The sequence below is a fragment of the Arachis ipaensis genome, chromosome B3 (assembly GCF_059453495.1).
Source record: "Arachis ipaensis isolate K30076 ecotype BB chromosome B3, ASM5945349v1, whole genome shotgun sequence".
In the NCBI taxonomy this organism is placed as follows: domain Eukaryota; kingdom Viridiplantae; phylum Streptophyta; class Magnoliopsida; order Fabales; family Fabaceae; genus Arachis; species Arachis ipaensis.
The window spans coordinates 135,069,936-135,094,190 of NC_142438.1; the positions used below are offsets into that span (position 1 = coordinate 135,069,936).

General features: G+C 31.1%; 3 protein-coding genes across 3 annotated transcripts; all 3 read right to left on the reverse strand.

The window, feature by feature from the left end:
* Nucleotides 1-54: 54 nt before the first annotated feature.
* Nucleotides 55-556, reverse strand: LOC107634692 (polcalcin Ole e 3). The gene has a single exon (XM_016338119.3). The coding sequence runs from the start codon at nt 554-556 to the stop codon at nt 299-301; it is 258 nt and encodes an 85-aa protein (XP_016193605.1). The 3' UTR covers nt 55-298.
* An 866-nt stretch (nt 557-1,422) lies between these two features.
* LOC107634690 (RNA polymerase II, Rpb4, core protein) lies at nt 1,423-3,253 on the reverse strand. The gene is made up of 4 exons (XM_016338117.3): nt 3,049-3,253; nt 2,810-2,927; nt 2,464-2,616; nt 1,423-1,892 (listed from the first exon to the last, which is right to left on the reverse strand). Exons 1-4 carry the CDS (start codon nt 3,054-3,056, stop codon nt 1,734-1,736), a joined length of 438 nt encoding a protein of 145 aa, XP_016193603.1. The 5' UTR covers nt 3,057-3,253; the 3' UTR covers nt 1,423-1,733.
* A 1,255-nt stretch (nt 3,254-4,508) lies between these two features.
* On the reverse strand, nt 4,509-6,628 carry LOC107633751 (GDP-L-galactose phosphorylase 1-like). Its single transcript, XM_016337352.3, has 5 exons — nt 6,388-6,628; nt 5,817-6,235; nt 5,551-5,736; nt 5,208-5,477; nt 4,509-5,012 (listed from the first exon to the last, which is right to left on the reverse strand). The coding sequence occupies exons 1-5, from the start codon at nt 6,503-6,505 to the stop codon at nt 4,707-4,709; spliced, it is 1,299 nt and encodes a 432-aa protein (XP_016192838.1). The 5' UTR covers nt 6,506-6,628; the 3' UTR covers nt 4,509-4,706.
* Nucleotides 6,629-24,255: the final 17,627 nt, after the last annotated feature.

Genomic DNA, 24,255 nt, shown 5'->3' on the forward strand with positions numbered 1-24,255 from the left:
CCCTTTCTCCTCCCTCTCTCTCTCTCCCCTCCTCTTCTCTCTTTGGAGATTATTAGAGCATCTCAACATCTAGTCACATACCCTTTATGTGTAGGATAAGGTCCTTTGTTTTATAATAATGCAAGTTGGACATACCAAAGACATGGAAAACAAAAAGCTAATCAATCACAAGACATAACCACATTATAAAACATAGAACATCAAACATTTTTCTCTAGTAATCGTTGATTACATAGCACAAAGATGTACACAACTATATTAAAAGGATGGAGAATGAACAATGAAGGCAAGGAATGAATTAGAAGATCTTGGCGACATCCCTGACTAGGCCACGGTTCTCTCTTGCAAACGCCGTGAATTCCTCGTATGAAATGAAGCCGTCGCCATCTGTGTCGAGCTCTTCCATCATCCGTTGCACTTCCTCTGGGGTCACCGATCCTAGTGTCTTGAGTGCTTCGCCGAGCTCCGAGGAAGAGATTTGACCATCACCATTGGCATCAAAATTCTTGAATATTTTTTCCCTGTCAGCTACATCTTGTGGATCATCGTCAGCCATTGTAGGATCTTCTTGTTCTTGTTTGGGTTGTATGAGTGAAAATGAGATTTGTTATGTTGTTTTCACACTGAAAATGGAGATTGGGAGGTGTAAATGTCTTGAGAGCTTGGCTTTTAAAGCATTTTGGTTGCCGTTAAGGTAAGGCCATCCTTTAGTATCGGGTGTTCACAAAATAACTAACTCACCAAAATAAGCTATGGTTTTAAAAAAAAGTACGGAATTTAAGCATGTGTTCATTAGGAGTAATGATTGGAAATGTTTTACCAAATTGAGGCAATTTTCTTATGTTAGATGTGGGCATGTGGCAGCTAAATCATATGCTTTATAATGTCTTAAGAAGTGATGCAGCCCTAAAGCTTCTAATAACTATATATTTAATAAGAGGGGGAACCAGGGAACAACACAATAGTGCTAAAGATTTTTTAGGCTAATTAGAAAGGACTGATATATGAAAACTGTAAAGTGAAAAGCTTTTCTCATATTAGAGATTACTGATATACTGATATCAAATGCGAAGTTATAAAAAAAGAGAAGAGGCCGAATATAATATTGTTAAAAGGAAAACACCTCGATGAGAGAAAACATAATTTGCCCAAGAATCAGGATTGATACTATGTTGCTTACTTGGACCCCTAGGCAGTAGGCACTAATCATCCATAATCAAATGATCGCATAATTTATTAGATTTTAAGTTTCACGCTGATCTTCCACATCTAATGCTCCAGTTTAACATTGCAATAATAGTGTGAAAATGGTGAAAATGGTATAGGAGGAGTAAAACCTAACAGGGTTTGCATTTCTCATTTCAATAACTTAATTAAGCATTTTAAAATTTCAGGGGACCAAAAATTGATGCCCACCTGCAATTTCAAGAACTAAATTGGATATTTACTCGTGTAATCTTCTATGATTTATACCATAATATGACAACTAATAAAAGATTATTGCAACAAAAAAGGAGAAAAAAGAAAATTTCCTGCTGTGCGATATTGCAAATTTGGCAATGAACCTTGCATGTGTATTTCATCACCAATAAGGCAGTAACCAACACACTTACACCCTTGAAAAACGAACCTAATTCTAAATCTCAGCATACCAACTAATAGAAAACTATAACCGAACTACTTTCTTGAGATCCTGTGGCTATTCACAAAATTCTATGGTCACAAGTAGGATATCAACTTGTTTCCATTTGTTCCCCACCTTCCTCAACATTTGATTTTGTTGCTTCAGCACCATTGGCATCTTCAGGGGGTGGTGGCAATGTTCTCTTCACAATCTCAACTATTTCTGTGAGCTCTTCATCCGAAAAACGAGTATCACAACACTCTATGATCTATGTAACAAAAGCAAAGCACACCAAAACTCTAATTAGAACTACTCAAATAAATGCTAAACACAAGTAAAGATAGACAACAAACTCAAAAGCATATCACCGAGTTCATCGATTGTCAATATCAAACATAAAAATAACATAACATGGCAGAGTGATTCTATGGCTTAATAATTCATGCACCATCATAATTACTTTTCTCATTTCAAAACAAACGCAACCAATCAAGAATTGACATACCCCAAATTCACATTGAACAAGGAACTTAGAAGACAAGGTTTTGTCATTTATGTTATAGGCTACAAGGACTCAGATATGGGTTCAAGGATGATTAATCACTTTTCCTTATGAGTTTCCGAATCATACTAAGATGAATTCAGAGCTAAGCATTTTCCATAGTATTTAGAAGTTATGTGATAATGTCAAGGTACCTATTAATTCTCAGAAATATTCTATTGCTTATATGTTAGTGTGTTACTGCTAACCAGTTTACTAAAGCGAAAGACAAGTATTAGTGGGTAAAAACTAAAAAGTTCGGAGCAAATATAACTTGTAAACATTATTGGCAACATACGGGAAAAATTTCGACTATGTTGGTGGGCCTGATGTTGATTATGTTGAGAATCTCAGCTTTTGCTAGATCATGGCTTTTAACACTTTCCAAGAACTCATTGATGCTCTCTCTTGTTTGATCACGAGCAGCAGTATCAATCAGATAATCATAAACCTGATGGAGATGCATCAGGGTCATAACTCATACACAGATAAAAAAATGTACTATAACCATCTATTGAAGTTACCGGAAATAAATAACTAAGGATATTTTCAGAAACTAACAGTGTCAAGTACAATTCAAACAAATCTATTCATGTGGCGATATAAATTCATTGCATATCCAAATTAAATCGGGTTTTTAATACCTTGTATTCAGACTGGGCTACTTTGGCAAGAACCCTAGTAGGATCTTTGGAAGCTCCTTTAGCTCGTAAGAAATCAAGCACCTCGAAGTTGGTGAGGGCACCATTATTTGCCTCTAAGCTATCATCAACAAAATTGTTATCAGAGCATTAACCGAAATCCCTGCTAGAGAGTCAAAGCTTCAATTGAAAGAATATATAATTTTGGGGGGAAAACATTTTAAAAAAAGTTATAGACTTACATTTTCATCTTTGAGAGAGCAGAGAGCGAGAGCAACGGTGACAAATGCTACTGAATCAGCGGGGAAACACTTCAAAATGAAAATAAAAAAAGGAATGAAAACAGAACCGCAAAGGGAAATTGGTCGCGGCACCGCCCTCTGCCTTATGCAGCCGCCGCCTCAGTCGTCGGAGTCGCCGCTCACGCTGCGTCGTTGGTTATGTTTCGCTATCGCGTTCTTCATTTTTTCTGGTACAGATATGGGCCTAAGTTAACTAAGTTTGGGCTGAGTTCAATGGATAATACTATTGGGCCTTAATTCCTTCTGAAAATTACTGCGATATTTTAGGATTTGGAATACAATTAATAAATACTGAACGGCCTTAATCTTGGTACTGAACGGGTTGGTTGTAATTTGGGAGCCCCAAGGTTTCTTCGGTTCTGGCTGGTGGGCTTAGGCCTGCTAACCAGACCATGACCAAAGATTGAAGTGCAGAAGTTACAACAAAAACAAAAAGTCGACTAGCGAGATACTAATCTTACTCATTCTTTATACCAACAAAAACATCTGATTGTACACCAAAAAAAAAAAAAAAATCTGATTCTTGTACTTTATGCCTTTGTGAGTAACGAAATTCAACTATTTCCTTAAGAAAAAGGGATACTGCCATGGGACTATTGTTTTCTATAAAGAATATTTTTAATGCTGTGGAATTAGAATGTTTTAGTATCAATTTTAAAAAAAAATAATATCCCAAATCAGTTTCTAAAAAATTTAGTTGGTGTATCTTAGTATTCAGAAAATTTTTATTATTAAATTAATTTGCAAATTTTTATTTTGTTAGACCAATTGATTTGTTTATAGAAAAATAATCTAAAAAAAATTTAAAATTTTTATGAACGGTTATATCTTTATTAAATAAAAATAGGAGCTGATTTATATATTATTTTATTAAAATTTGACGTAAAAATTAATATGTCTAATAAATAAAAAATGAAAGATATTGTTCTTGGTCAAGAATTTTAGAATGCCACAAGTCTAGTAACTCACATTTAGGTACATTCAGATTTAGCTAGCTACACTGATGCAAGAATGCAAGGTGAATTGAAATGGGAGGAAGAAGTCACATGACATGATGCAAAGTGTCGTTTTTTAATGTTGGTGTTACCTTTTCAGTAGTATTTTTTAGCAATATAAAATTTGATGTATTTTTTTTTTATAGAGATCATAAATTTCATTTGTGATTTTCAATTTTTTTTTAAATATGAAAATCTGAGGATTAGATTTAATTTTTGTATTTTAATTTTTTTTAAATATGTAAATCTAACTCTCAGATTTATATTTTAGTATTAATTTTTTTAAAAATACTTAAATCGAATCCTCTCATTTACGTTACAATAAAAAAATTATTTCAATACAAATCGGATCCATTAATTTGTTTTCCATACTTTTAGCTCACGTCGCTAAAAATACATTTTAAATTAAAAAAAAAAAAACTCTTTGATATTGGATTAAAACACACCAGTTAGAAGGATAACACAACACTTTTTGTCCATTACTAAAAAAATCAGCCATAAAGTGTTGCACATTGCAGATTATTCTATGGCTACATTGGCAACCTAAACACACTTGAAGCCATTCTTCAATGTTGGAGCAAATAAATTATCTAGATGTAGTTGTTAAGCAGCACAAGAAGTGGTTGGTACAAAGTTTTGAACCATTTCATCTTCTTGATTGATCCCTTCCGCATTAACTACCTCACGCATTGCTGCGGCATTAAGAACACATGCCTTCACCTCTTGGAACCTCTCTTCCGACAGCGAAACCTCAGCCAGGAGTTTCCATGCGTATGCTTCAGAAGCTTGGTCAAAATCAACCTTCCTCTTAAGCACTATGTGTCCACTTATCTCCCACACTGCTGGATTCACTTGTGCTTGTAGGATTTCTTGGCTAACTTCTCCGAGTGCTTGCCTCTCCGCAAAGCACTGTCTCATACAAATTAAACAAGTTATATATTGCTAGGAAGAGTAACAACAAAGTTTGAGAGATTGTTATACAATAGTTCCTTAATTTAAGTGTTAGCATAGTTACTTTTAAAGGAACTACGAAATATAAATATATAATTTGCTTCAAAACCAAATCTAATTAGATCAATGGAAACAGATAGATAGAATTTTCACCTGAGGGAACAGATATATCTTGTTACCACAATCAGAGATGAGAACATTGAAGGGGATGTTGTTTTTCTGAAGGAAAACAAGAGAGTTTGCAACGGTATCAGAAAGATCACGTATGGTGTTCCCACCCTCGAAAACAAGTCCTCGAACCGGATAGTCCAAGAGCTGAGATACAGAGAGTCCTTGCGGACATTGATGCCCCTTATTTTCTACAGTTTTGATTTTCTGTCTTTTCGCCTTCTCAACTGGGAAGGGTGCTGCCAAGTAATAAGCCTGCAGCAGAGTTAGTTTTTTTTAGTTGTTACCCTATTTATGAATCCAGAAAATTCTTGCATATTTAATATACTTGGAAGTGGAGATGATTGATGGTGGCAAATGCACCCAGACTATTGTAACCCAATCTGAAGAATGGATCAGCAGCTTCTTTAGCCATGTGCATTGCAAGTCGGAGGCTTTCATGATCGATCCTCTGAGGAAAGCAATCCAGGACACGAGGGATCAAAAGAACATGTCCATACTCAATAGGACTCACCTAATAACATCAAAGTCAATATCAACCTTCATATCCATATATGAAAACTTTCTTATATGAGTTTAGTTTAATAAACTAACATTGATTGCAACCACATTGGGAGATGGTGATGGCATGTTTTCAACAGATTCATTGGCCAAGAAATGGCTTCTGTGGTCAACGCTGTGGTCAAAGAGGAAGAGCACCTCCTCCTGTCCAATTTTCTTGAAATTGAACTTGTTTTCATCGAAGGGCTGAAGGACTTGGTCGACTCGGAACTCGGTGGGACGCTTCTTGAGGTGGCGGCCTTCGTTGAGCTGCGCTATGAAGCCGTGGTGGCCGGGGATGATCTTGGTCTGGCAATCGGTGACGTCGTACCTGAAGAGGCCGCGGTTCATTCTGTCCTGCCACTGTCCAAGGAGCAAGTTGTGAAGGAATGATATTTCAGAAACTCCCTCACATGATTCTACCAAACCAACATCCCCGTCTTTCTTGAACAAGTAAATTGGAAGCTTCGAAACTGATTTGATCATATCACCAAAAACAAAAACAGCAGGTATTTTAATTGCATAATAATAATGATGTATGAGGCAAGAATGATTTTGTTCTAGCTAAACGATGATAGAAGCATGCATGCATGAAGTTTATATTATTAAAAATAAAGAAACAAACCAGGTAGGCAACATGAACCAAGGCAATTGCGGCCACAACCAAAGGAAGGCTTATTATCAGAATGATCGTCTTCCTGATAATTGGAAACAACAGTAGCAACCCTCTTAATGGTCAACATGTTTAATTAGCACAGGAAGCAAGGAAGAGCTAGTCCCTTGCCACCGTGCTGAAAACAACGACAACCACCACCACAATAATTAAGATGAATATGGTGGTGGAGGGTCTCAATGCAAACTCTCAAGAAATCTCTAAAGTTGAATGAATGTGGGTAATTGGTAAGGTTTTGTTTTTTGTTTGAGTTTTAGTGTTGCCCCTAAAAGATGGCCTGGTTTCTCGTTTTGTGTGCCACTTCCACAATCCACAAATCAAACTATTGAAAGAGTTTCAATAGCATCCAGAACACGATATTTCATTTGTTTTAACCGTTTATCTAACTTATCAAAAATATATATAACATATATTAATTAAAATTAACATTAAAATAATTGAAATATCGGTATTTTTCGATACACTTGAAACTATTATATACGTTATTAGTTATTTATTACGTCGGCTCCACACTTATCCTTTACGTCATCATTTTCTGTTGACAGTTAATTAGTTGCAATGTTTTAGAAATCTTTTTTCTTTTATCAATTCCATCTTTTCAGATACTTTCTCTTATTAACATCCATTTTCATAAGCTTATTCTTTCTGTTTTTACAATCCTATCTTCTTCTTTTGTAGACTACCTTTTTCCCTTCAAATATTGTGTTCGATATTTTTTCAAACGATTTATATCTAAAATATTTTTTAAGCAAATAATCAACATTATTACCCTCTCATTTTAAACTCCATTAATATAATATAGATGATGAATATTTTCTTAGACTTTATTTTTTTCAATTTAGTAGATAAAATCTGCTCTCATATAAATATAATAGTCTGATGATAATAACTTAGAATGGGAGAAAAGATCGTAAGTGCACTATTGAATCTAATTAAGTTACCTTTGTTTTTTTCTATTTTAATTAATTTTTATTGATTTTTGGATTTTGTTACTTAAATAAAATAAGTATATAAAAACTAAAATTATATGATTAATATATAAAATTTACGCCCACTATGTTATCCTATTTATATAAAAAAGAATAACAGGATAAATATATATATATATATATATATATATATTTATTTATTTTTTAAGTTTAGGGTGATCAGGTAGTTCTGGTTCTTATTTAATTTATTTTATTTAAGTAAAAAGGTTTTGATTTTTTTTAACTCTTTTAAAATTTATTCACAATGATAATATTATAAGATTTTGTTACATGTATATCATCAGCATATTTCATTAGTAATTTTTTATAGAGTATCGTTGAATCATTTAAAGCTAAATTCTACTCTACCCTTCCTATAATAATATGTACATTATCCTCTGTGACATGTCACTCTCTAATTGGTGATTATGTTAACTATGGTTAAACTATTAGTAATTAAATTATAACCTAAAGTGGGTAATTGTATAATTTACTAAACTATTAAAAATCTTATTTTTATTTCTTCCCTAAATCATGCTCCCAAAAAATGAATCCTTGCTTTTCAATTGATGTTATATCAAAGACATGTTGTGGCTTTGCAGAATCAACTAGCCAAGATCGTGAAGACTTCTTGCAAATGATGATCCTTAGAAAGAAAATTTCAATATGGTTTGAGCATCAGGAAGAAGATGACGGAGTATCAGTATCATTCCCCCAAAATTGCTCTTCAATTGAAACCATCGCACTTGCTCTCTGTTTCCTAATTGAAATTGAAAAATATATTGACGCAGTACAGCCATTGGTGATCTGCAACGGTGAAGAATTCATTAATATCAAATAAAATTATTAATATTTAATTACAAAATTACCGTATTTTAGTTAAGATATTAACTCTTATTGAGTTAAATTAACTCAAACTAAAACTAAACATCCAATTAAAACATGCCACGTCACAAGGAATAATTTACATGTTGATTTAGAGGTGTTGGATAGAACTCACCTCATTTAAAACGTTTGTGGCATAAATAAAACAAAGGAAAAAAAAAGTTAGGGACAACCTTAATATATACTCTAGACATTTGGACAAAAAATGATACTAACTTTTTTTAAGAAAGCATGAGATAACAACATTTTGTCTGAACCATGTAAATAATAGGTTAAAAAAAGTTAATTTCAATTTTAAAAATTAAATTTTGAATTAATTAAGTTTAATTATAATTTTAAATTTTTTTTATATTTTTTTTGTAATTGCTCCCTTACAATTCTGTGTCACCACCATCGCTGCTGTATTATGACCCTGGCGTCCTGCAGCTGCTGTCGCGTTACTTATTTTTTATCAACTAAGTCGAATGTTTATTTTATTATGCATGAAGATGGTTCTTTTCATTTTAAAGTGGATGTTTATTTGGGTATATTTCCGTAGCAGATAGTTCTTTCACTAAGATGTGGATGTTTATTTGGGTCATACCATTTGGGTGAATGAAGCAAAACGGCATGCGATGAAAGTGGCAAAGACACGATGCAGTGGTGTGGAAGCAAGGACAGAGGTGCAGTTTTAGAACAGCAGCGGAACAAGACCTCTGGCTTGGCAACGGTGCGATGTCAAAGAAGGGAGAAAAAGGCATGCAAACGACAGCGTCACTTGTAGGGAAAACAGAGGCGGCACGATGTATATATAGGAGAAGAAGGTGCAACGGCAGCGTCAAGAGTAGAGGGCGCAACGCAGGGAAGAAGAAGGTGCAGCGGCGACGTCGATTGTAGAAAATACAGGACGGCGCGACGCATGGGAAAAGAAAGTGTAGTGGTGGTACGGCGCGCTACTTCTTCAGACGGTGGTGACGGCGGTAGGATGCGTTAGTGACGGCACTGACAGGGAAGAGGAGTGAAACAGTTGCGATAAAAGGAGAGTAAGGAAGAAGGCAAGAAACTAGAATTGGTGGATAAATAAAATGAAATGTTTTTTGTTTTAGTGGATTTAAAGTACATTGTTCACATTGTTCGAGTTTCCTCTTTCTATATCTAAATATTACATTTTGATAAATTTTAATATTAAAATATTTTACATGTGTACGCAATACTTATATATTAATGTACGATTAAAAAAAACGTATTTTAAATTTATAATACTAAAAAAAACATAATTAAATAATTATATAAAATATTTTATATTATACATTAAAATTAAGATTTTCTAAGGCTGTAAAATTGAAATATGATTAGTTTAATGGCTAATATTCAAAAATAAGAAGAAACTGATTGCCTGAATTACTAAAATATGAAATCATAGCATTTTGTTGGGGGCAAAAAGTATTATTTTGTTAGGGCAAAAAGCAACATTTTGTAGAAAAACGAAATGTTTATTGTAGGTAATAAAGATCAAAATGTTTTCGGTAGGTAATGAATATCGAAGTTTAAAGCAGAAAACATTCTTAAGGAGTTGAGAGGAAGAAGAAAGAAACACTGAGTAAGAATAGTTATTTTTTTTTTTTGTGATAACTGAATTTGCATTATCATAATTGCTATTCAAGGTGCAAATATTTTTCAATTATATATATTATGTTGGTTTTTTAAGAATTTGGAGGGAAAAAAAATTAGAACAGTTAGTAAAGCATTTGAAGATGAGTTATTTATTTTTAGTTTATCTTTTTGTGATGAATGATTATAATTTATTCAAACAGATATTTTATTTTTGTGATGTGTAAAGTTGTACAAATATTTTAGTTAAATTATTTAAATTTAAAACTTTATTTCTTAATGGCTGCATGAGAGACACATGTATGTGACAAACTGACAACAAAAAAAGAAGATTTGGAGAAGGAGCCAAATAAAAGAAAAAATACAAAACAAAAAAACGTCACATTCAACTCATTAAAATTTTAATGTGTTTAATTAATAGATCTATTTTCTTATAAATTTTTTATTTTTTCTTATTTTTCATGTGAAATTAATTTTATATTTCTCTCACACTTAGAATTAGTTTACTAAATTTTTTTGAACAAATAAGTGTTTGTGCTTTTTAAAATCATAAATATCTCATTTTATGTTTAATAAATTAAAAAATTTATGTATTTATGCTTTCAGTTTTTAAAAATGAGAGATGTTAGTTTTTGAAAACACATAAATAAAAACCTTTTAAAATTAATTTATACTTATTAAAATTAAAAAATTTAATAATATAATCTTATACATTAATTAATATTTAAATTTAATTTTTATATTAATATTTATTATATTATTTTTTAAATTTTAAAAATTATTTTATCAAATACACTTGCTATTACTTATATTTATTAAAATTTATTTTTAATTTAATTTATCAAATATAAATACTAATATACTATGACTTTTAAAAAATAAAAATTTTATCAAACCATCCCTTATAACCTTAATCCTTTTTACTTCTAATGAAATAGAGTATTTCACCACCAACGAAATACCTTTTTGCTCCAACGAAAAAAGTGTGCCCATATTCATATATTACACCCAGCTGAACTACTTTTGTGTCAAATACCATAAGAGGTTTTATATTAAAAATAGTTAGTGAAATTCTAAATGTATTCAATAATATACATTATGGACTATTAAAGGATCAATTTTTTTAACTAATAATCAGTTAATAAAAAAATTAAGGGTTCATCTAGTGTACAGATTTACAGATTTTTGTTTTTATTTGGCTGTTTATTGATTTAAAAGCGTATCACTAAAAGTGTTGCTTAAAAAGAAAGTGTTACCCTTAATCGTTAACTTGGCTCTGATACCAATTTTACTCTTCATATTTTACTTCGAATAAGTTTGTATAATTTGCAAATTCATAAAAAATGTTGACCATTTCTACTATTACTAGTATTTATAATTCTGATTTTATTTTTATAGTTTTTCAATCTTGTTTTAGTTTATAATATTCTTTTTTATAAGGATTATTGTATATAAAATCTTTTATCTGTTTGTCTTTTTCTTTAATATAATTTCTCAAATTTTCAAAAACTTCTTTTATTTCTACACTTTCTGTTATTTCTAAATATCTTTTTAATTTTTCAACCTCATTCTCCATTTTTTCTTTCAACAGCTTTAATTCTTTTAAGTCATAATATGGTTTTTCAGGCATTTATAAATTTTTTAAGTTTAACTCCAACTTGTTTATATTTATTCTTATTTCTATCCTTTTTATTATAAGGTCATCAATTTCGATCTGAAGATTATTTAATTCCCTTTTATACTCTTTTATTTTACTTTTTAATTTTTTCGCTCTTTTTCTTTTTATTTTATTTTCTAGTCTTTCAATCTTTGTATGCTTCATTATTTATTTTAGAATTTCTGCAAATTCTATCATCGCTTCATCGCTATTTTCTAGAGATTCTATTAATTTTTTTAACTCTTCAACTTCTCTTTTTAACTTGTCATAGATTATTTTTAGAGCTTCAAATGCTCTTTGATTTATTTCAGAAAACTGCAAATAATTCAAACGATTTTCTCTTTCAAAGAGCTCTTGTTTCTTATCTTGATAAGTTACATATATTTCTTCTTTATTTATTGTCATAATTTAATATTTAGGGTTTCATTTAATTTTTCGACCTTTTTTGTTAATTCTTTTATTTCAGAATTTTCTTCTTTAATCTTTAACTTAGATAAACTTAAAGGGCTATTAATTTTGGATTCTCTTGTTTGAAAATTTGATGAAACCAATTTTTCTGATGGTTCTTTTAATAATAGAACTGAGTTTTTAATAGCTTTATATTTTGGTATTTCTGTTTTTACAATTTTCTGAAATAATTCATCGACATAAATTCTTTCTCTGTTTTTAAATATTATACTATGATGGCTATTTGTTAAAGCATAATTTATTGCATATGTAATTGAAAATGGTTCATCATCTTGTTCCATTAGATTCTTTCTATGAAATTTATAAGCCAAACTTATAGATCTTCCAAGATTTTCAGTTGATAAAGGTATAGCATATCCAAGATGGGCATTAAATTTAACATTTACGTTTGCCAAATTTCCATGAACAATTCTAATTATTTGATCTATTGGGTCATCAGTAATTCTTTTGTCACAGATTGCTAAACTTATTGGTGAATTAATTCCTTTCATATATGTAGATTTGATTAAGACTTGTATAGTACTAATATGAATCCATCCAATTTTAGATCTTTTTTGTTGATCCTTAATTTTCTCAATCTGTTTACCTAATTCTTCATTATTTATCAAAGCTATTTCAAGTTCTCCATTGGCAGATTTTATCTTTATAAGAGCTTCAAGTTGAATTTTTTCATAGTATATTATATTTTTTCTATTAAAAACTTCTTTTAAAAGATTTTGTTTATTAAAATTTTCATTTGATTTGAGATTTAATTCTGTTTTTAGAACAGTCTGCTTTTCATTATCTAATAAAGCAGTTAATCTATAATAATCAAATTCTTCTGTTAATTCTAAACTTTCTAAATAATTCATAATTGAAAGACTAGAATGAAGATGTACCTTTCTGGAGAACAACTTCCTTTATTTAATATATTTTACATAAGGGATTTTTATCTCCAGAGGGGAGATTGTAGATACTAACTCCAGAGGGGAGTTTAGAACTATTTTTCCCTAAGGGAATTCTTCCTCAGACTATAAAATCGCCTCGGCAGCTTCCTCCTTGCTCTCCTAGCATATGAGTACTCTTAGCCTCCTGCTTCCTATTGTCTGATGCTTCTACAATTGCCTAAGCAACCTATTTATAATAGTTGGGTTTGATGGACAATTCCCATCCTTACCCTTCTTATGACGTCATTGCTTACGTCATTGTTTGTTCTTTTGCACCAGCTACATTGTTGGTGCTCTATGACCTAAGTGCTTACGTCACTATGCAATAATGTTGAGAGATGCTTCAGATGCACTGTCCTCCTCTTTTATCATGTGACCCTCAGATGCATTGTATCCTTCTTTCATCATGTGAGTTGATTCCGTTTCATTATTGCTTTCTTCAGATATCTCTGAGGCACATAGCTGGCACTTGTGATCTTCTCTGTCTTTTATCAAATAGCAGAGATTCCTCTTTATCCCTTCAGGGAGCTTTTCTAAAAGTCCAGATAAGTTGTAGAATGCTGATTCAAATTCCACCAAGAGTCTCATCTTTCTTTCTTCAATTTCATTTCTTTTACTGGACACAAGCAGAGTATTTCTACTTTTATAATTAATCCTTGTGTGAGATTCCTTCGTTATTTTTTGAGTTCTTTCAAAGACCCTTGCTAATGTGCTGGCTAACCTTCCTTCATGACTGTAAATCGTTAAATCTTGAATCTGATCAATTGGTTGAAAATTTCCTGGGAAGACGGACATGAATATTACTTGGTGTGCTGGAACCAAGCATTCTTCTTCTTCATTAAAAATAGGTTGACTGTTTGTAAATTTTAGGGATATATCCCTTGGATTTACATTGTCAATCATATTTTTAAATCTCTTTACTGCATCAACGAATCCTACAGGAAACTCACTAATAATTTTTAGATCATTAAAAATTAAAATTGTATCAATTAATCCATATTGGAAAAACTGATAGGTGTCAGATGGGGAAGCATCTGGGAATATAACCAGCTTTGTTAGCTGTTCTTTGGCAATAGGATAATATCCCAAAATTGCCCTTTTTTCTTCAGTCCAATTCAGGACTATGTTAAGGGTTTCTCTGAGATTTGATCTACAGACCCTTTTCTTTTCCTTGATTTCAGCCCTTGTAGGAATGTTTCTTATTATCCCTGTTCTCTGGGTTTGAATTGGAACTTTATCTGCTCTTTTTAAGGTTTGCTCTGGATGGAGAGCTTCATATTTCCTGAAGGATTCCTTTGCCTCTTCCAGTGTTAGAAACCCTCCTTTATGAATTATCCTTGATTGATGTGTGAATGGTGCTGCTTTTTCCCAGGCATCATATACTCCTTTCATGGGGCCATTATATATTACATAATATTTTTTATCTTGGGTAGATTTTTTAATGATTTCAGCAATTGTTTTATTTTCAGAAATTTTTTCTTCACCTGATTTGTCCACCACGCTTAGCTGGCTGAACTCTGATGGTTTTGTTTGTTGTGTTGATTTAATTGTTTCGATGGCCTTCTTGAGAGATTGGATCTGTGTCCTTATTTGCTGACAATGCTTGCATTTTTCGAGTTCTTGCTCATATTTTTGAATTTCTTGATCTAATGCGTTGTAGACGAACTCCATTCTCTTGTTAATGTATCTGCAATAACATTTTTGTCGCCCTTAATATATTCAATTTTTATTGGATATTGTAACAAAAATAATTGCCATCTTACCAATCGTCCATGATTATAATCAACTTTTAAATTATATCGTATGAAACCTGTTAGGTAACTTGAATCTGTCCTTAATGTAAATTCTCTGGGTAGTAAATCAATTTTCCATTTCTTAAGAGATTTAATTGCTGCTAGAGTTTCCTTTTCATGAGTGGTATATCTCTGTTCTGTTGGAGTAAAAGTCCCTGAAATATACCTGCAAAGTAATTCCTTTGGGGAATCTTTAGAATCTAGTGATTCTTTTTCTTGTTCCAACCTTTTTATAGCTTTCTTAGCTTTTAGACATCCTGACCAGGTTATGTCTGAAGCATCTGTTTCTACTATTAAGTAGTCATTTTCTTCTGGAATATAAAGTTCTAGAAGTTTTTCACATAATTCTTTAATCCTTTGAATTTGCATACTATCTTTTTCATCCCATTTTCATTCTTTTTTAGTACTTATTTTTGGAAATAAGCTTTTAGTGTATTCTGTTATATTCTTTAAAAATCCTTGATCAGAAATATAATTTATACACCCTAAAAATCTTTGTAATTGTTTTCTATCTTCTATTTTATTAGGAAATAAATTTACCTTTTCTAGGACATTTGGCTGAAGTTTTAGCTTTCCTTGAGTGGATAGAATTAATCCAAGAAACTCTATTTCTTGTTTTGCTATTCTTGCTTTCTTTTTACTAAGAACTAATCCTTTTTCTTTACATCTTTCTAAAACTATTAATAATTTTTGAAGATGATCTTCTCTATCCTGTTTTGTAAAAATTAGTATATCATCAATGTACACTAAAACAAATTCATTTAACTCTTTTAGATTTTCTTCCATAAATCTTTGATAAATACCTGGGGCTTGTTTTAATCCGAATGGCAATACATTCCATTCATAGAGCAACACACTTGTTGATTCTTTTGTTGGGCAAGTAAAAGCAGTTAATTTCTTTGTTTCTTCGTCTAAACGAAGTTGCCAATATCCTGATTTTGCATCAAGAGATGAAAACCAAGTTGCTCCTTTAATTTTTTCTAAAATAGAATCTTTTCTTGGAAGTTTATGAGCATCACCAATAGTTGCTTCATTCATCTTCTTATAGTTAATAACCATTCTTCGTTTTCCCCTTTTAATTTCATTATTGTTTTCGACATAAAAGGCTGGAGCCGCATGAGGACTTTTACTTAATCTTATAATTCCTTTTTCCAAAAGATCTCTACATTCTAGTGAAAACTCTTCTCTATCTCTTGCGGAATAAGGAATTTTCTTTGGAACATTTATCTCTTTTGTAGGATCTTTTAATTTAATACTTACTAATTCGTTATTTGTATTTTTAATATCTAAAGGATTTTCAGCACAAATTTCATCCAAAAGTTCTTCTATCTTTATTTCAAGATTATTTTTTGGGATATTTATCTGAAAGTATAAATTTAAATAACATGTCTCTAATATAGAAAATATTTTAAATTTTAAGATCTTATCTATAGTAGTAGTCGGTATTTTTATACGTTTTGATTTTTGATTTATTGAAGAATCGTGTGGAGCTTTTAAAACTATATATGTTAATTCTTGAATGAATGGATGATATAGCTTTAAAAAATTATTTCCTATGATAAAATCCATTCCAGAATCTAACATATATATAGATGGAACAATGAACCTATAATTTTGAATAAAAATTTCATCCATCTCTGCTTTTTGGTCAATTTTATGTATTGATTTGTTAGCTATTCTAACTCTTAATGGTTTCTTTAATTTTTTTCAATCAAGTTTTATATTTGAACTAGCAAAGCATTGTGTTGCTCCAGAATCTATGAAAGCATTTATAAACTTTTCTGTTATTTTTATAGTAATAAATGTAGCATTATTACTCAGTCTCTGAGTCTGTTTCCGAGACATATTCAAAAATATAGTCTAAGTTATCATCAGATTCCTCTAAAGGTTCCATGAAACAAGACTTAGCAATTTCTATTTGTTTAGTAAGATCCTTTTTATCCTTCTTTTTCGGAGATTCATTTGCATAGTGTCCTTCTTCTTGGCAATATCAACATTTACAATTTTCTTTTTTATTTGGGCAATGGTTATTTCTTTGTCTTTTGTTTTTATTATTTGGTTTTCTATTGATGTCATATAATCTCTTATAGTTCCTTTAGTATGAAACCCTATGTAATTCCAAATATCTCTTCCAGACAATTCACTAAGTTTTGGATTAGTAAATGCTTCTAATAAAAAGGAATTCAACCAATTTTCGAAAATTTCTTTTTCGTTCTTTTTACAGTCTAAATCGAGCATTCTTTCTCCTTCCATTTCCTGGATTTTAGGAACATATTTTGATGGTATTTTTGTATATTTTGAATCTTTATTTATAAAACCTTTTTTAAAAGCATAATTATTATCAAAACCTGTTTCCCATTTAAATTGAGATTGATTATCCTTAGATGTTCCAGCTTCATTTTTTACTTGTATTGGAATTGCTGGTTTTTCGTCACTTGAATAATCTAGGATGTGTTCTTCATTTTCTATATTTTCAGAATTTACTAATTCTTCTTCTATTTGAAAACCCTGTTCCATAATATTATTTTCTTGAGCCATTTTTAATTGTTTAAAAAGCATTGTAACTTCTTCTAATCTTTCCTCAATATTCATAATTTTAGTGGTGATTTTACTTTTAAATCTGTTATGTTGATTATATTTTGAAAATTTTCTTCTTTGGGATTCTCTTTTTCCTTATTTCTTTGAAATTTTATGGATACTAATATTTCTTCAATCCTATCTACTATAGAATTTAATTGTGGGTTAAAAGTATGGTAAAGATGTGGGGAATCATTTCCATGGTAACATTTTTTAGAAATTCCATATGAAAAATAACTTTTTTCAGGTTTTTGAAGTCCTTCAATAAAACTTATAGTAAAATAAAGATTTTGAGAAAAATTATTTTGTATTGATTTTAAGAATTCGGTGTCATTACAGTTAACATTAGTTAAAATCATTAATTTTTGATCTATTAATTTTGATAACTTAATTATTTCTTCTCTTAAATCTTCTAATTTACTTTTTTCCATTAGGTGACGCTATTCTTTGTGAAGAGCTACGGTTTTAAGTGAAAAGTGTGGCTTTGGAAAGTGTAGTTTAGTAAGCAAATCTTTAAATCTGTATGACTTTTGCTCTGTACCCTATAATTCAGTAAAAATTAAATATATTTTTTGAACCAATTAGAAAGAAAGTAAAAAAAGAGAGAGAATGAAAAAAATAAAATAAAATTGAGTTAATAATGGCATAAAAGATGTTAGCTCTTAAACTTTTTCGAAAAGATGATCTCGATCTTCCTATATGTAAATATTAAATATAGAAAACGGTTAAATAATAAATATACTTTATTTTATTAATAGATAATGGATATGCAATAGATACATAGTAAATATTATGGTGTATTTAATATTATGCCTAATTTATTAAAAAAAAACAGATACTATTTAATTAATTTTAAATATTTAATATTTTTATTTGTAAAAATAAATTAGACCATTTAGACACTATAATTAAAAAAACAACATAGCTATCAAACAAATATGAGCACATACACTAAGAGACTGATAAGATAATATCTTCCCTATATAAACCTACCTTCCAGTTTGCTACGATTACCATGTATAACATAACACTTCAATGTGCGTCAAATGCACGCAGCTTTGATTTCCTCTTTTGATTTTATCTGTATTTTGGGAATTCCTTAGGGCCACAATCAGTCATATATTGTCTTCGTATAAAATAATAACATATGTTGTTAAACATTTTGTTACAAATTAAGAATTAGTTAGTGGTTATTGAATCTATATAATACATAGTTATATATAAGTATAATTTTTGTTATAGAATAAACTATCATTTCTACCCACAAAAATTTTAAATGCTGACAAATCTACTCACAAAAAAAAGAAATTACCATTTATACCCATAAAAGATGGATTCTATATGACAAAATTATCCAAACGTTAAAAAATAACCTAAAAACTCCAAATTATCATTTTTCTAACCCTAATCTCAATACCCCTCTCGCAAATTTCAACCATCTCTTTATTCTTTTCATCAATTTTACCACCTCCTTCACCTCCTTCACCAACACCATCATCACCGCCACCGTCACCAACCGTCAGCCTCATCTTCCTCCTTCTCCACTGTCACAGTCATAAACTACAACAACTTCACTCTAACTTTTAATTTTACTTCTCATCATCGCTTCTCTAATCCCAAATCCTATCAACACTCTATTACCACCATTACCATCACCATCCTTCCTCCATCACTTTCAATACAATGTCAGAAGAAGAAGCACCTTTAGATGCTAAAAATTGAAACTTTGGCAAGATCGCTTGGTGGGTCGCATGTGAGTAACACATGAATCTTGCACATGATGGTGGTGATTTGGGAGAGTGAGAAACCGTGAGCTTTGAAGAAGAGATGACGAAATCTGGCTTGATGGAGTGTCAAAGAGAACGCGCTTGTGTGCTCTGAGAGCGTTTTCATGGAAGAAACCGCACTTAGTGGTGAGGTAAGAGATAGTGAAAGAGTAGTGGTTATCGAAATGGAGGTGGTTGAGAAGAGGAATGAGTGGTGGCATGTTTGTGATAGAAGAGGAAAAGAACGCAAGGCGTAGAGCAGATGAGCAGTTGAGTTGCAGGAAGCAAAGGTTGCAAGAAGCAAATGATCATCACTATCGTTATTGTTTATAGCTGTGGAGAAAGAGAAATGTGAGGTTGACGGTTGGTGACGGTGGAGATGGTGGTGGTGGTGGTGAAGGAGGTGGTGAAATTTCTGAAAAGAATAAAGGAAGGGATGAGAATTGGAAGAAGGGGGTTGAGATTAGGGTTAGGAGAAGGGTAATTTGGGGTTTCAAAATGATTTTTTAATAATTGGATAATTTTATTATATGGAACTCATGTTTTATGGGTACAAATAGTAATTTTCTTTTTTTGTGAGTAGATTTATCAGCGTTTAAAACTTTCGTGGGTAGAAATAGTAGTTTACTCTTTGTTATATTAATAGTATATAAAAATTAAATATTAATTAAGAGAACTTACCATCATTAGTCAATAATAGAATTAAAAAATATTTATTTTGATACGATAATAAATTTATATGTACCGATACGATATAAATATAAATAAATAAAAAAATGATATGTGGATTATATTATCTATATAAACATTTAATTTTTATAAAAAAATATATTATATCAATACTTTTACTGAAATATTTTTATAATTTAGTAAAAGTAAAAAATACTTTTTATTTAATAAAAAATACTTTTTATTTAATTTTATAAAAAAAACTTAAATATTTTTTATGTTGGACAAAAACTACACCTTTAAATTAATCAAAATTTTAAATCCAACTAATTTTAATCTTATAATTTCAAAATTTAAATAATTTAAAAAATAAAATAAAAATACATTTAACTATTTATCTCATAATTATCAGAACCGAACCGATAATCGAACCGGTCAAACTACTAGATTACTGGTTCAACTGGTGAGTTATTGGTCGAACTGATTAATCCGGTTACTAGTCAAGCTACTGGGTTATTGGATTATTGCTCACATACAGTTGTTTTCATGTGAAGTTGATATTTAAAAACCGTTAGATGATTTGACAAGTTTGACTAAATTGTCATCTAACGATTTTCAACTATCAACTTCATATGAAGACAAATGTATGTGAGTCTTTACTTATTATTATATACTACAAGTATTTATTGAAAAAATAATATTAATAGATATCGTATAATCATGAAAAAATAAATAAATTGTGATTAATAAATTTTTTATTTCTCTTTTTAATTTGTATTAAATATAAAATTATAGTTAAATAAAATATAATTGATTTAAAAATAAGTGACATTAAAATTAAAATAAATTGAATATAAGTAAAATAAAACATCCTATATATATATATATATATATATATTATAATTTGTACTTATAATAGTAAGAAGCATTGCAGCTTGGTGGTTCTATTAGTTTTGTTACTTCCTTGTAGGTTCGCTTTCAACTGTGACCGAGCAGTTCGGTCGGACCGATCTTCACCGGATTTGACCAATTTTCTCTAGTTTATTACGGGTTTGATAAGTTCATTCCAGTTCTCTATCTTAAACGGTTGGAATCTTGGACTGGATCGGTGTTGGGTCTGGTTTACCAAATTTTCAGTTAAACTGATCGGTTTGGTCCGATTTTAATAATTATAAATTTTATCTCCATTAAAAAAAATTACAAAAATATATCTCAAACTTCCTCCTCGAAATTGAAGGAGACTCTAATGTATTAGTGACAAAGGAGAGAAAAGCGAGAGTTTGATTAGAATTGAAAGCAAGAGAGACCGTTATTTAAAACTGTGAAGGTGAGTTGAGAAAATCCAATAAAAATTTTCTTTGATTTTTTTTATGTATTTTTTTAGTATGAATAATTATGAGAGATTAAGATTCATAAGAATTAACAAGATTAAAGTCATATTTTTAAGGTGAATGAATAATTAAATATATTTTTATGTTATTTTTTAAATTTATAGGATTAAAATTAGTTAAATTTTAAAAAGTAATTTTTATCTAACATTAAAAAAAGAATATTTAAAATTTTAAATTAAATAAAATATATTTTTATTAAATTATAAGGGTATTTTAATAAAAGTATTGATATGATATATATTAAAATATTATTAGAGTTGTTAGTAGTTGAGAGTTAAGTTAGTAATGGCTAGTAGTTAGTAGTTGGATATTTATGAGGTTAGTTGAAAATATCTTTATAAATAGCATGACTCTTGTATCATGTAACAACAATTTCAATACAACAACTTCATATAATATTATTTTCATGGAAAAGTATAGGTAACCAACAAGGTTTTTGAACAATGTGTAAACAATGTGAATTAATAGGGTTAAAAGAGTAAATTTGATTAGTAGCATTAAATTAGGGTGTAGTGTATTTTCATTTGATTGGTGGTTGTTTATGTTGTTCAAAAATTTCATTGTTCCCCTAGCACTCCCCTATTTTCATATATTCTACTTTTTTTTTCCAATAAATTTAACATGATATCAGAGCCATAATATCCTCCTTTAAGAGGATAAGCCATTAGTTTTTCGGTGAAAAATCACCACGTATCTTCTTCAGACCCAAATAATCAGTCCCCATTGTCTTCTTCCTCCCTAATGGCAGAATTATCTTCTAACGTAGCACAAGATCCCACCCACTAGCCCTTTTTATATTCATCTTAGTGATCAATCCAACATCTATCCTTGTCACTCCTGTCCTTACTTTTTCACTGGCTCTATTCCTTCTCCTCTAAACTGATAATCCTCTGTTTTTAATATGGGAGCGTTGCAATAACTTGGTGTTGTGTTGGTTATTTCATTCCCTCTCTCCTTATATTACCCAAAATTATAGTCATTGAGAGCTGAAACGCCTTTACGCGCCTCTCAAAGTTTGTTGTCACCGTCACCTCTTCTTCTTTTTCTCTTATTCTTTTCTCTTATCTTCTTCTTTTTTCCTTTATCCTTCTTCTTCGGTCAAGAACCACTTCCTGTCTGTACCTTTTCTTCCTCTCTTTATCTATCTATTCATTCCACTGCTGGTCATTGCGGCGTCTCCGACGTCTCCTTTCTTCTCTCTTCTTTTTCTTCCTGTTCCTTCCTGGTTGTCTCACTTTCAAACACAGAACCAGCAGTAGCCTTGTTTCTCTTTTCCGTCATGACTAGAATCGTCGGTCTGCCACACACGCGTCTTCCTTCTTCCTTTGCGTCTCGCGCCACACGCCTCTGCGGTGCACGCCTCTTCCTCGACCATCTCATCAAAAGTTATCCAAGCTGGTGATTATTGACATCTTCCATCCACCAGCTTGCGGGGGCATATTAAAATATTATTAGAGTTGTTAGTAGTTGGGAGTTAAGTTAGTAATGGCTAGTAGTTAGTAGATGGATATTTATGAAGTTAGTTGAAAATATCTTCATAAATAGCATGACTCTTGTATCATGAAACAACAAGTTCAATACAACAACTTCATATAATATTATCTTCATATATTCTGCTTTTTTCCAAGAAATTTAACAATATATATTTAAAAAAAATAAATTCTGACATGCATAATATAATTCACATGCTGCTTTTTTTTTCTAAAGTAGAAATGAGACTTGAACCCAAAATCTATAAGTGATGATGAGAAGATTATGCTATTTAAATTTTTTTTCCCATATTTGCCATATGAGGTTTGCTACTACTGCTCCCTTATCATTTGAATTTTCTCTCACTCTCAGTTCTGCATCTAATTAAATTCGCTACTCTCATGGTTCTCGAGCTTGAATCGGCCATGACAGATTTGAGTATCTCCAAGCTTCAGTTACGTCTGGGTACTTCCAGAAATAATAAAAAACACTTTCTTGTGACCCACTGCATTTTAGACACCAGGGTTCGATGGATTGTATTCTGGCGTTCAATTTTTTTTCCCACAGAAAGTCCTATATGCATCAGTTTTATTATTTTGTATATATTTTTATTATATTAGTACATATGAATTTATCAATATACTTGATTTGTCCGGGCAAGGCTTGCCGAGATATAGCGTATCCGAACACTTCGCTGTATTCTGCGGAGAGCTATACGTCGGTCTTGGGCGAAGCACCACGGCGAGAATACCTGCACAAGATACTCCGACGCTCAAGTCAGTGAAGAGTTTTATATAAGTAAAGTAATAGGAGTTAGAATAGTGAACCTGCCTCCTCCGAGGTTACCCTCTTGTTTTTATAGCGGAGTTTATTTATCCGTTGCATGGCTGTATCCGGGATTGTTGGTCAGTTGAGGATTTTATTGACCACATTTTTATTATTCAAATGTTCGGGTCCGTTATTGTTGATCTTATCGGTTTGTTTTCGAACTTTTAGGTGGCCAAGGTTATAGGTTACGTATCAATACTCAAACAAACATATAAAAAAATTGTTCCGTTCAAGTTCAACCGAGGTATACGATTTCTTCCACGACTGATCGATCTTGGGGAGAGCTATACGTCGTCCTGGGGGGAGTGATGAAAAACCTCGGTAATGCGAAACACAGCGGCGGGAGCACCTGCAAAAAGTACTCTGACGCTCAAGTCAAAATAAGATATTAAGAAAATAATATAAATGGGAGAATAAAAGTGTATTTGTGACCTGAGTTCTTATGAGCTATTTGGTTTGTTTTTATAGACGAGTGGAGTGTTAGCTTCCCTTTGTTTGTTCCAATACTTTCGGTTGGATAGTGAGTTTCGTTGTTATTGACAACGGACTAGAGATGATATTTGACTTATGCGAAACCGTAATCAAGTTGTGGCCGTTATCTGTGTTATTGTTTTCGAATTATTTGGTCGGTTATGATGGTGATATGGTTACCAAGTTTACGAGGTACACGTCATAGCCTCCAAGCTTATCTGGCTTTGTACTCAAGTGGCAGGCAAGCTTTATGTATTCGGCCTTTCGTATATGTTTTCCCGTGCATATTATTTTTTTGTTTGTGATATTGGGCCCTTTTGGTGTTTGTAAAATAAATGTGGGAGAGAGCAAAAGGAAGTCA